Genomic DNA, 12,162 nt, shown 5'->3' with positions numbered 1-12,162 from the left:
AAACCTTTGCGCGATGCGCGACAGCAAAGTAAAGGACTGTAAGCAGGAGTGCAACGCAAAACCTTTGCGCGATGCACGATGGCAAAGTAAAGGACTGTAAGAAGGAGTGCAACGCAAAACCTTTGCGCGATGCACGACGGCAAAGTAAAGGCTGTAAGCAGGAGTGCAACGCAAAACCTTTGCGTGATGCGCGACGGCAAAGTAAAGGACTGTAAGCAGGAGTGTAATGCAAAACCTTTGCGCGATGCGCGATGCGCGACGACAAAGTAAAGGCTGTAAGCAGAAGTGCAACGCAAAACTTTTGCGCGATGCGCGACGGCAAAGTAAAGGACTGTAAGCAGGAGTGCAACGCAAAACCTTTGCGTGATGCGCAACGGCAAAATAAAAGACAAGGATCGCGAAACCGCGTCCTTGAGTTAAATGCGTACTCGTATAAATATATATATTATATATATATATATGCATATATATTTATTTAATTGTCCTTTTTAGTTAATTGAACTCAATTCAATTGTCCAAGTCTTATGTGCAATCTTCCCTTATCTCGAAGAGTTGCAAGTTTGCTGGCGTCTGCGGGTATAAACGATTGACGGCTCGGGTCGCGGAGCGCGAGCGGAATCCGTTGTAGCTGCAAATATACGATATTAACATGCAACCAAGACAAAAGCAAAAACAAGGAAAAGACTCAACTTCTCTGATACATAGGGCTGGGGCAGGGCCGAACGACTCTTGCCGCCAAAAGAACAGGTGCAGGGGCCATCGGCCCCCGCTGGTTATTTAAAAAGGCAGGGGCCTTCGGCCCTTGCTGGAAAAGTACAAAGGGCAGGGGGTCATCAGCCCCTGCTGGAAAAGATAAAAAGGGCAGGGAACTTCGGTCCCTGCTGAAATAAACAGGGCAGGGGCTGATGGCCCCTGCTGGAACAGCAAAAAGGGGCAGGGGCCGATGGCCCCTGCCAGGAAATGAGCAGAGGAAGAGAGATGTGCAGGGGCCAACAGCCCCCCTGCAGCTTTTGGGAGCGGAGGCAGGGGCCAAAGGCCCGCCCCGGTCGGCTTGCTAAACAGGGAAACGAGACAGGGACCAAAGGCCCCTGTCGGTTTCTTAGAGGAACAGAGAGCAGGGAGGAGGCTCAGCCCCTCCCCTGCCTTAACAAAAAGCAGGGAGGGGGCTCAACCCCTCCCCTGCCGTAAAAGGTAGCAGGGAGAGGGCTCGGCCCCTCCCCTGTCGTACAAAGATGCAGGGAGGGGGCTCGGCCCCACCCCTGCAACCAAAGCGCACCAGGAGGGGAATCGGCCCCTCCCTTACCCTGCACGACACAGGGAGGGGCTCCGCCCCTCCCTCGCTAAAAGGGGTCGCAGGGAGGGAGCTTTGCCCCTCCCCTGCGATCTAGGGCAGCAGGGAGGTGGCTCCCCCCCCCTCCCTACGGAACGGAGAAACAAGGGGAAAAGAGAGGGAGAGAGAGAGAGACGGACGAAGGAGGAGAAGAAGAGGAGGGGCGAGGGTGCGTACCTGGGAAGGCTGCCGGAGAAGGGAGGTCACCGACGTCGGTGGCGGTGCTCGGCAACGCAGAGGAGAGATGGGAGTCGGGAGAGACGAGAGGGCGAGAGGCGGTGAGGGGGGTTTCGTAACCCTCCTCCTGCCTGCCTCGTTGTCTTTTAATGACAGTGAGAGGCGGTGGTCTCGGGTCGGGTCCGAATCCGGCCCAAATCAATACAATTTTTTTTTCAGGTTATTACAATTCTTGCTTCAGAGATCTGCGAATATGTCTGAACTAACTTGTCCCACAGCTCTTTGGTTGAACAATCATCGGGAATGGCAACAAGAACTTCCTGTGAGAGTGTTGAGGTGATGTAAGCCACTAATGCTTGATCTCTTTTCATCCAAGCAACATAATATGGATTTTTGAGAACAATGGATTGTGCCCCTTTATCGTCCGTCTTTTCCTGCGACGTGAATTCTGGAGGTGTTGAGACTGATCCATCCAGATGACCAGAGAGATCCTAGCTCCTTATAAAAGGAACAATCTGCCTTTTCCAAGTCAAGAAGTTAGAATTATTCAGCTTTTCAGAGACCAATTGGCTAAGAAAGTTAGAGGAAAGGCCTGGTTGTGGGAAGGGTGAGTCCATTTGCAAAGATAGTGGAAAAGAAGAGAAAGAAAGATAAAGGAAAAGTCTGAATCAAACAGAAATTCAATCACTCGAATATCCTGCCTTTTTTTTATTTAGGCAAATGTATTATATTCGGGCATGATCAGAAAAGTCAAGTCACTGATTAAACAGTTTTCAAAACAAAACCTGAATATCAAAAAATGAATCAGTGTCAATGTGAAAACGTGAAACAGGATCTTGCAAACTGAGGCAGCACAATATTGATTTCAGAGTGTATAGTATTCAGACTTAAACAGCTCAATAATGAATATCAACGCAGAAGTGGTTCCAGATCTGATAAATCATGAAACAGGGGTATTAATAATTCGAAAACAGGAAATACCACAAGCATTAATCTTAACGACTGAATATGCAGATCGAGGTATCCAAAAACGAGAATCGCCTCTGGGATCAGTTAACTGATTATGAGAGAATCAGATCTGAAGAAGATAAGGACATGTTGACGTCAAAACGAGAAAAGAAGAAGATAAACAGAAAGGAGAGACGTTAGGGTTCTTACCCGAACCGAAACAGAAAAGAAAAAGAAGAGGACGCACGCTGAAAGGGTTCTTACCGAATCCAAAATGAAAAGAAATGAGGGAGGAGACGTACCCAGAAATCGGGTTCTTACCAGAACCGAAATAGAATAGAAAGAGAAGGGGAAGAAGATGCACGCAGAAATCGGGTTGGATAGAGATATTTTTCCTGACTTGAAGAACTCAAATTATCTCTTTGGGCATTCCTTATGGAAAGCAATCTCAGGCCCAGCTTTCAACACCGCTGTGATACCATGTTAAAACGTGAAGACCTCCACATTCACCTGTGTAGGAAAGAAGAAAACGAAAATTGAAGAAGAGGCTGCAAAACACGTCAAATGGTTCCAGCGTGTTTTCATTGTATTAGAGATTGAGTATATAACTAATACATAATTTTAGGGTACTAAACTACCCTCTAACAATATACATAATCACAACAGACTTTCATCATTTGGATCTGGATCCGATCCAGTACATAAATCGGGTCATGCACAGACCCGACTTGGGTTCAAGACCCAGAAACGACTTCTTTTCACATGTGTCATCATTAAAGGATTCTGTTAAATTTCAGTTTCTAACATTTATTAATTCTATAAATATTATTTCCATTCATCATCATAAAGGATCCTGAAGTGTACAGCATCATCAGGATAAACAACATGGCATGACCACCCAGATTCATAACTAAGCAAGAAGAAATAGTTTACAAGCTCAACAAAGCATTTTATGGCTTGAAATTATCAACAATAGGATGGATCACTATATTCAGTGAGGTTACAATTGGTAAACACACAAGTGTGTTATCTATGTGGACAACGTGTCTGTAAATGGTGTGGAATAGTTGACAAAGCCTTAGTAACAAAAACAAGTGTATCATATCATTGATGCAGGGAATACTTTCGAATAATATCAAATTAGATAGAATGGCCAAGGAAGAGATGTATCCCAAAAAATATGGAACACATTTAAAAGTGATTATGTATCCTATATTGTGTGAACCTCTTCTCAGTAGTGTGTATCAGAAAGATCAATATGTAAGAGATATGAATACAATTTACTAGGTTTTAAGTGAAAACGGGAAGGGAAAAGATTCATTTTTTCTATAATATTTGCAAAACTAAAATCAGCAAGAGTGACCAAATATATAATTCATCAACCACATTCATGTACAAGACAAGATCTTGAAAAAAAATACGCAGAACATATTTAGATTAATCTAGCACGTACTCTGTGCCAACTGAATTGCATGATGGGTTTTACAAGACAGAACTTTAAGATATTATGACATATATAATAAAATTTTCTCACGATAGAAAGACAAACCAATAGCTGATCTGTTCTACCAAAAGCAGCTCGGCAATCAACTAAAAAGTTCAAATGGTACTCCATATCAGATCCAAAATCAACCTGCATCCAGAGGCTTCAAATAAATCTCAAACACTGTAATAAGTGTTTTTATGTTTATTTATATTCAAGAAAAATCTAATGTCCTACCAGCTGTATAAAGCGTGATATAAGACTTTCATATTGATCATTGTCAAAGCTTAAATCTTCCAGTTTATCATAAAGAATCTGCGCACTCTCAAACAGGAATTCGATCTCCATGTGTTCTCGAATATAATGGTTCCTGGAAAAATTAATTTAGATGAAAAATCCAACTCAACAAAACTGTAATAAGAGTGCATAAACAGAATCAGAATTATTGAGATAACATAAAATTTGTACAGCAGCAAATCACCCACAACAATTTGACTTTAGCAGCAGATTCATAGTCAATGACAAAAATAGAACAGAATTTACACTTAAACCACCAGGATTAGTTGATTAACATTCTTTGACTATAAACTGCAGCGACATGCATTAACAGACCACCAAGGTGGTATCCCATGTGGTAAGCGGGATCCTATGTCAAGTTGAAGGCCCAGGATTGAATCCCTCTGCCACATGGGGCGGCCGCCTAACCCCAGCTTGCCTTTCAAAAAAAACATGCACTAACAGATGAATTATAGAGATAAAAGGCTTTACTGTTCTCTACAAATGGGAGAAAAAAACACTAGATAGGTTTTCCCAACAAAGAAAACCAAGAATGCTTTAAAAATTAAGATTACACCAAGTTGGTGAGAGAGTCTTGCTGATGCAAATCCAACTAAAACACTAGTTATATTACCCAAGAATATGGAATGAATAAAAAAGGCAAAAATTCTTCAAAAAACAACCACCTCATACTTGGAACCAGGTTTTGACAAAGTTATATATGTAATTGTTCAAGGAATTCATTCAAGTGCTCTATTCTTATATTTTCTTATGGCACGTTTGTGGTGCCTGTCGTTCATCAATTTTTTCAACTTCCTGTGAATGCAAATCACAACAGACTACTTTCTGAAGTTTAGTGAAACATGAGAAAGTGCAAGCTCAGATTGTGATTCTCATTTGTGAATACTTCTCCCTTGATTCCTGTGAACATTGTTCAAAGACTGACCTTGTAACCAACAATCACAACTTCTGGATTCTCAGCTGTGATTGCTTATGCCACCTTTGACCAAAGTGCTCTTATTTGCTCAATTTTTACTACCTTCCTTCTCAAAAACTTTAATCTCTACCTCATTTATCAAAAGATTGTATCTGCTTTGCCGCTTTTTCATCTACTCTGGATTTAGAGGTAAATCTCTATTATTACCTCATGTGGAACTTTGCTTTCTCCTAATTTGACCTTTTACCACAATAAAATTAAAAAGAACAGACTGGTGAATGTGATCAGCACCATTACTAGTCCAAAGAATTCAAGCATCAAAACACAAACAACGTTCCACGTATAAGGAATTGAGAACATCCAACAATGTTCTCCAAATCACCAAAGTGGATACACAAAAGAGCCACAATAAGATCCACCAAAAATATCATAAAGAACCATAAAATAGGCTCACACACAAAACCCACTCAATGGGCACACAAGAAACACTCATAAATAAAAAAATATTAATTTTATTTAATAGGAATCCATGCAAGAAGCATTACATGAAGAGAGGATTCATCCCATATTTATAGACAATTATGGGAGCTCCATAGAGTCGTTGGAGCTGGTCCAACGGCTCTATTGACTAGTCAACCAATTGTTGACTAATCCAATAAGAACTAACCTAGTTAAAAATAAACTAACCTAGTTTTATCCCAGTTACATACATATATATATATATAGAAATACATATATGTATATATATACATATGTATTTTTACAATGTATATACATTTTTAATACTCCTCAAACTTACGGTTGGATAATCGAACGTTTGCCTAAGAGAAAGTGAAACCTAGGAGTAGCAAGAGGTTTGGTGAAGAAATCTACCAGTAGGTATTCGGAGGTAACATAGAGAAGATCAATAGTGTCATGTAGATACTTCTCTCGTACATAATGACAGTTCATCTCAATATGTTTGATTCGTTCGTGAAAGGTCTGGTTGCTGGCAATGTAGATAAAACTTTTGTTATCACAATACATTCGTGATGCTCCTTTAATCTGGATGCCCATATCAGCCAGCAATCTTCTTAGCCAGACCACCTCCATAGTGGTTGTAGCCATAGCTCGGTATTCTGCTTCAGTTGAAGAGAGAAAGACCTTCTGTTGTTTCTTACATTGCCATGAAATCAACGAGAAGAAGCAGATAAGAAAAGGCCTTGATAAATAGAAGTTTTAATATATCTAATAATATGCAAAACTGCTCTCATATGAACAGGGGTGGAAGCATGTTGAAACTGGCTAGTTGTGTGAACTGCATGCTCTATTTCAGGTCTTATAATTGAAAGATAAGAAAGTCCCCCGATAAGCTGTCTGCATGATGTTGGATTCTCAAGTGGTTCATCATTAATTCTCATTTTAGTATTGGCAACTTCGGGAGTGTCAACCTTCTTATCATCTGAGATTTTAGACCTAGCAACAATATCTAGAGCAAATTTAGATTGAGTCAACAGATAACCTCTAGAAGAATAAGCAATTTTAATACCAAGAAAATATTTTAAAAAACTCAAATCAGTTATTTCAAAATGTGTTTTGAGAAGTTTTTTAATGTGTTCAACTTCCTACTTGTCCCCTCTGGTGATAATTATGTCGTCCACAAAGAGGAGAATAATAATACCTGCATCAGAAATCTTAATAAATAAAGTTGTGTGAGTCAGAAAAGAATGAAACCCAATATCAAACATAACTTGAGTATACATGTCATACCATGCCTTTGGTGCTTGTTTAAGACCATAAAGGGATTTATCCAAACAAAGAGTTTTTTCTCTAGGAATAGTTTTACCAGGTGGTGCTTCCATATAAACTTTTTTAACTAAATTCCTATTAAAAAATGCATTCTTAACATCTATCGGATATATTAGTCATCTTCTCACAAATGTTAGGGCTACTAAGGTTCTAACAGTGGTCATCCTAGCAACTGGGGCAAATGTTTCTTCATAATCTACTTCATACTCTTGGTAATATCTCTTAACAACTAATCTAGCTTTGTATCGTTCAAGAGTTTCATCACTCTTGGTTTTTACCTTATACACCCATCTACAACCTATAGGTATTTTTCTGGGAAAATATCTTGGATAGTCCAAGTATTTGCCTTTTCTAAGGCGTCTAGCTCTACCCTCATGGCTTCTACCCATTCAAAATATTCTTTTGCTTGAACATAGGTCGAGAATTCTATATAGGAAAATATTAATGCAATGTAGACTTGGTACTTAGGTGAAAATGAATTATAAGACACAAATTTATCGGGAGGTTTTGATACTCTAGATGACCTTCTAGTTTGTATTTCTATATGGTTTTCACTATCAGTGTATTTTTAAAGGGCACAAGGATGTTCAGAATCACTACATCTGGAATATTGGATACAACTGTGATCCTTATGAAGTTGCCCTTCTCTAATCTCATTATCATGGATTGTTCTTCACTCACTATATCATTTCTAACTTCCTGATCTTCATCAAGATCAACATCACAATCGTCATACTTTGGAATTAGATCCAATAAGAAAGAATACTTAGTTATTTTCTTAGATTTTTTAATTTCAAAAAACCTTTTTTCTAAGAAAGACAAATTTCTTGAAACATAAAACTTTTTATTTCTAAAACAAAACATCTATAGTTTTTTTGGTTATTCGCATATCCCAAAAAAGACACAAGGAATAGCACAAGGAGAAATCTTATCATTCTTATCAGTAAAAACAAAACATTTACACCCAAAGACTCTTAATCTAGAATAATCAAGAATTAGTTTAAAAAAAAATCAATTGGTGATACATTTTTTAAAGAAGCGGATGGCATTCTATTAATGAGATAAACTACAGTTAATGTGTCTTCAGCTCAAAAATCTTTAGGTACTTGGTTCGCAATAAGCAAAGTTCTTGTAGTTTCTATGATATGCCTATGTTTTTTTTCAGCTAAATCATTTTGTTGTGGAGTGCAAAGATAAGATTTTTGATGTGTGATACCTTTTAAATCTAAGTAATCTTTGAATTCTTTTGATAAAAATTCTTCCCCTGAATTAGTGCGAAAGATAGAGATATCATTTTTAAATTTATTTTTGACCAAATTGTGAAATATTTGAAAATGTGAAAACTTCATATTTGTGTTTAAGAAAATAAATCCAAGTATGTTTAGTAAAATCATCAACAAAGATTACATAATATGAAAACTCACCCTTAGATATAACAGGTGTTGGGCCCCAAACATCCGAATATATTAATTCAAGCAGTCGTGTAAAGACAGGTTCTTTCTTGAAATAGCAATCTCTTCATTTTGTCAAGATTGTTAAGAATACAATCTCCACATGTAAAATTTTCAGAATTACAAAAAAAAATTATCTTTGAAAAATACTGAATTTTGGATACATTAGGATGGCCAAGCCTTTTACGTCATAAATCCAAATTTAGTTTTTGAAGATTATAACAAAAGGTATTCTTGGATATTTTCAAAAAACCCATGTAGTATATGTAATATCTCAGAATTTTTCCTATATTTTTAAGCTCGAAAATACAATTTTTAATTAAATAATTATAATTAATATGTCAAAAATGTTCAAAATAATAAATATGGCTTACGTCAATGGGGGATCAGACCTGGTCCAGGGCCCATTGAAGATAACTATATATGATATGTAATACCTGTGAAATTTTATTTGTTTTTAACTTTTAAATTCGAGCAAAATTCAGGTTAAAATAAAGTTAAATTCAAGAGTTAAATGGAACTAGGACCCTAATTAGATCCGTTTAGATCTGTTATGAACCGTAGATCTCGTAGGAGATCTGATTTGGCGATTTTGGATATGGGTTGGTCCAAAAAATGCGTTTTTCTAATTAGACCAGCCTCTATTTTGGGTCTTTTTCAATTTGGATCGGAGTCGACCGGCCTATATACAATTGGGTTGACGTCAATATGGATTTGGATCTAGTCCAGGATCCATATTGACTAGTGCCATGAATGGTCTGAAATCCAAATGGATATAGATTTGGATCATGGGTCCATCCCATACCCATAATCCATTTATACCTTTTTAAAACAAAATAAATTTAAAACTTTAAGAAACATATATATATAAGTAAAATATATATATATATATATAATAATAGAGGTTATGATAGGGTAGAGTTCTACCTTGGGTAGAACTCTACCCCGAGCATATCCTTCTAGAGGGGGCGCCACCCCCTAATGAGGAAGCCTCCCTCACTATAAGAAGAGAGGTTAAACCCCTCTAAAAAATGTTAAGCTGAAAAAAAAAATAGAGAGAGAAGAGTATCTTTTATGTTTCCTCCTTACTTTATGTTTTCACAATCCGAAGAGCAAGGTACGGGATTCTCTCTCTATTCTGATGAGTGGAGGGATTTGCGTGGACTGAATCAAGTATGGGTTTGAGAGAGAAATCAAATATGTATATGTTTATACAGATTTATCAATTTTATCAAATATGAAACTATGTTGATTGAGTTGATCTTTCTTTTCAGCATATATATATATATATGTGTGTGTGTGTGTGTGTGTGTGTGTGTGTGTGTGTGTGTGTGTGTGTATGTGTGTGTGTTGTTAGTTCTAAACTGACGATTTCTTTTCAGTTAGCATAAACATGATTTGTTTTTTAGTCTGTGTGTTATTGAATCGGGTTCAATTTTATTATAGTTGTTTTATTTTTATTTATTTTTTGTTTGAATCTCAAAATCTGAACTTGCGTTTTATTTTCTTGGTTAGGGCTTTAATAACCTAAGCTGGTTATGTTTTTAAAATACATCTTAGCATGAAATTTACATGCGTGTGGGAGTTGGCTGATGGTTGAGGCTGGATATAAGTTCTTGATGCTTGTAGCGTAAATAGATTTTTAGATTATATAGAATTTTATACATAATGCTCCTGTCCAGATTTATTTCAGGTACTGTATAAATTAAACCTGTGATATTTTCTTTTTGATCTGCGTGTTCAGTCATCAAGGTCTGATGACTCTGATCCTTGGAGGTATGTGTGCTGTACGCACATGTGCAAAAAAAAAAAACAGGTTTGTGGTGTGTGTTGTGCACACACATGCAAACCAGGTTAGTGGAGGGTGTTGTGCATGTTAAAAATATAAAAAATGTAATATATATAATATAATAATGTAATATTTATTTATATTTTTATTTATTTATTTTTTCTTTATTCTTTTTATTTTATTTTTGTCTAGTTCATTTTGAACTAGACTTTTTATCTAGTCAAGATCACATTGGATCTTGACTAGATTTATAGTCGTTGGACCTAGTCCAATGGCTACTCTTTGATAAGAGTTCTTCTCCCCCTCTCTCTACTTGTATAAATAGGGGTGATCCCCTCTCCTTTGTAATGAATGTGTCTTAAGCATTTTTCATATGAAATAAAGATTATTATTTTATCTTGTATTCTTTCATTTATACCCTTTTTGTAAGTTGTGCTTATAGTGTCTCCAATAGACACCTATTGTAAGCTTTTGTTCTTTTGTGGAAGATCACCATTTCATTACATGGTATCAAATCTTAGAAGCTTCTAGATCTTGGAGAGTTTTCACCTCGGTTTTTATGCCTCCTTAGCAAAGAGTGATTCATCCTCTTGTTCGTGATTCAAGTGATTTGGGGAAAAGGGTTGTAGGGTATAGTAAATGGTTACGATTCGGAACCAAAACTAGTTCTCACAAAAATTGAGAATGAGAAAGAAGTACCTCTCACAGAAGGAGAGAAAAATAAGGCTTTTGGCTACATATGATAAAAAATGAAAAGAATGGAGGATAAGGTATGTCAAAAGTATGTCATTGCCAATTAATAGTGTTACATCAAGAAATGCTCTAGTCTAGCCAAATTTGAGCATGCCGATAAAGCTTGGGAATATCTTAAGAATATGTATTCCCTTAAAGATATTGCACGTGTGTGCAGTTTGCAAGACAAAGAACGAACTTTAACTCAAAAGGACAAAAAGTATTAAGAAATATTATAATGAATTATCCAAACTTTGAGAAGAGTTGGCTTTTCTTGAGGCAAAATGGCATTGTCTCGAAGATATCGAGCTTCGCAAAAAGCAACTCGATATGGAACACTTTTAGCAATTTATAAATGCTTTAAGGCCGGAATTTGAAACAACCAAATCGGCACTTTTGCATTGAGGAAAGGTCCCCTCTATCATTGACACTATAAAGGAACTAACTATAGAGGAAAATAGACTCAAGAAGAATACTCCAAAGCATGAAGACGATTCCGTTCTAGGTATATTTAGACCAGGAAATTATGTACGTACTTATAGGCCGCTTCACTTTGGTAGACAAAATAGTGATTTTGACAAGAGAAAAGTCATTTGCCACCAGTGTCATGAACTGGGGCACTATAGGCCTCAATGTCCTAAGTTAAAGAGAAAAGAAAAAAAGAAAGTTGCATTTGTTGGTTCGGAATCAAAAAATCAAATCAATTAAGATGTATCTATGGCTCAATTAATGGAGATCCTTCAACCTCTTCATAAAGAAGTATCCTCCTCAACTAAAGGCTCAACCGGAGCAGTTGTTTCATCCTTCTCCAATCTCGGTAACTTTCATTGGCTCCTTGACTCTGGTGCTTCTTTTCATATGACCCCAAATATCAATAGTTTGTCTTAATGTCTTAACGATAACTCAAGTGTGTCAAAAGTTTTCAAAGCTAATGGTACATCTCTTGAAATAAAAGGAATAGGTAATTTTGAAAAAAATCAAAAATTCAAAAAATTCTTTATTCCAGAAGTTAGATATATTCATAAACTAAATCTAAACCTTTTATCTGTTTCTTAAATATTTGATTATGGGTGCAATATCTCCTTCTTTTCTCATGGTTGTTGGGTACAGGATCGCTAGTCACGGAAGCTGATTGGGAAGGTCATAGAGAAAGACTCTATTATATGGACTTTTTGGAATTACCCAATAATGCCTTCTATTATAATGTTCAGAAACTAGAGTTGGATCGATGGCACAAAAGACTTAGTCAAC

General features: G+C 37.0%; 1 protein-coding gene across 2 annotated transcripts in view; it reads right to left on the bottom strand.

Annotated features, from left to right (window-relative positions):
* The window catches only part of LOC149834138 (uncharacterized), a 46,943-nt gene extending 42,640 nt beyond the window's left edge, over positions 1 to 4,303 (bottom strand). The window contains exons 1-2 of one of the 2 annotated variants that reach the window (XM_090011242.1): positions 4,176 to 4,303; positions 3,990 to 4,088 (exon numbers count right to left, since the gene is read on the bottom strand). In XM_090011242.1, coding sequence (XP_089867368.1) covers positions 3,990 to 4,088; positions 4,176 to 4,286 — 210 coding nt within the window. In that variant the 5' untranslated portion in view covers positions 4,287 to 4,303. The remainder of the gene's footprint in view (positions 1 to 3,989; positions 4,089 to 4,175) is intronic. The other variant, XM_090011243.1, reaches the window with a different exon arrangement.
* Positions 4,304 to 12,162: the final 7,859 nt, after the last annotated feature.

The sequence above is a fragment of the Nuphar pumila genome, chromosome 6 (assembly GCF_984573655.1).
Source record: "Nuphar pumila chromosome 6, dmNupPumi1.hap1.1, whole genome shotgun sequence".
Classification (NCBI taxonomy): domain Eukaryota; kingdom Viridiplantae; phylum Streptophyta; class Magnoliopsida; order Nymphaeales; family Nymphaeaceae; genus Nuphar; species Nuphar pumila.
This window is presented reverse-complemented; position numbering and strand designations above follow the sequence as displayed.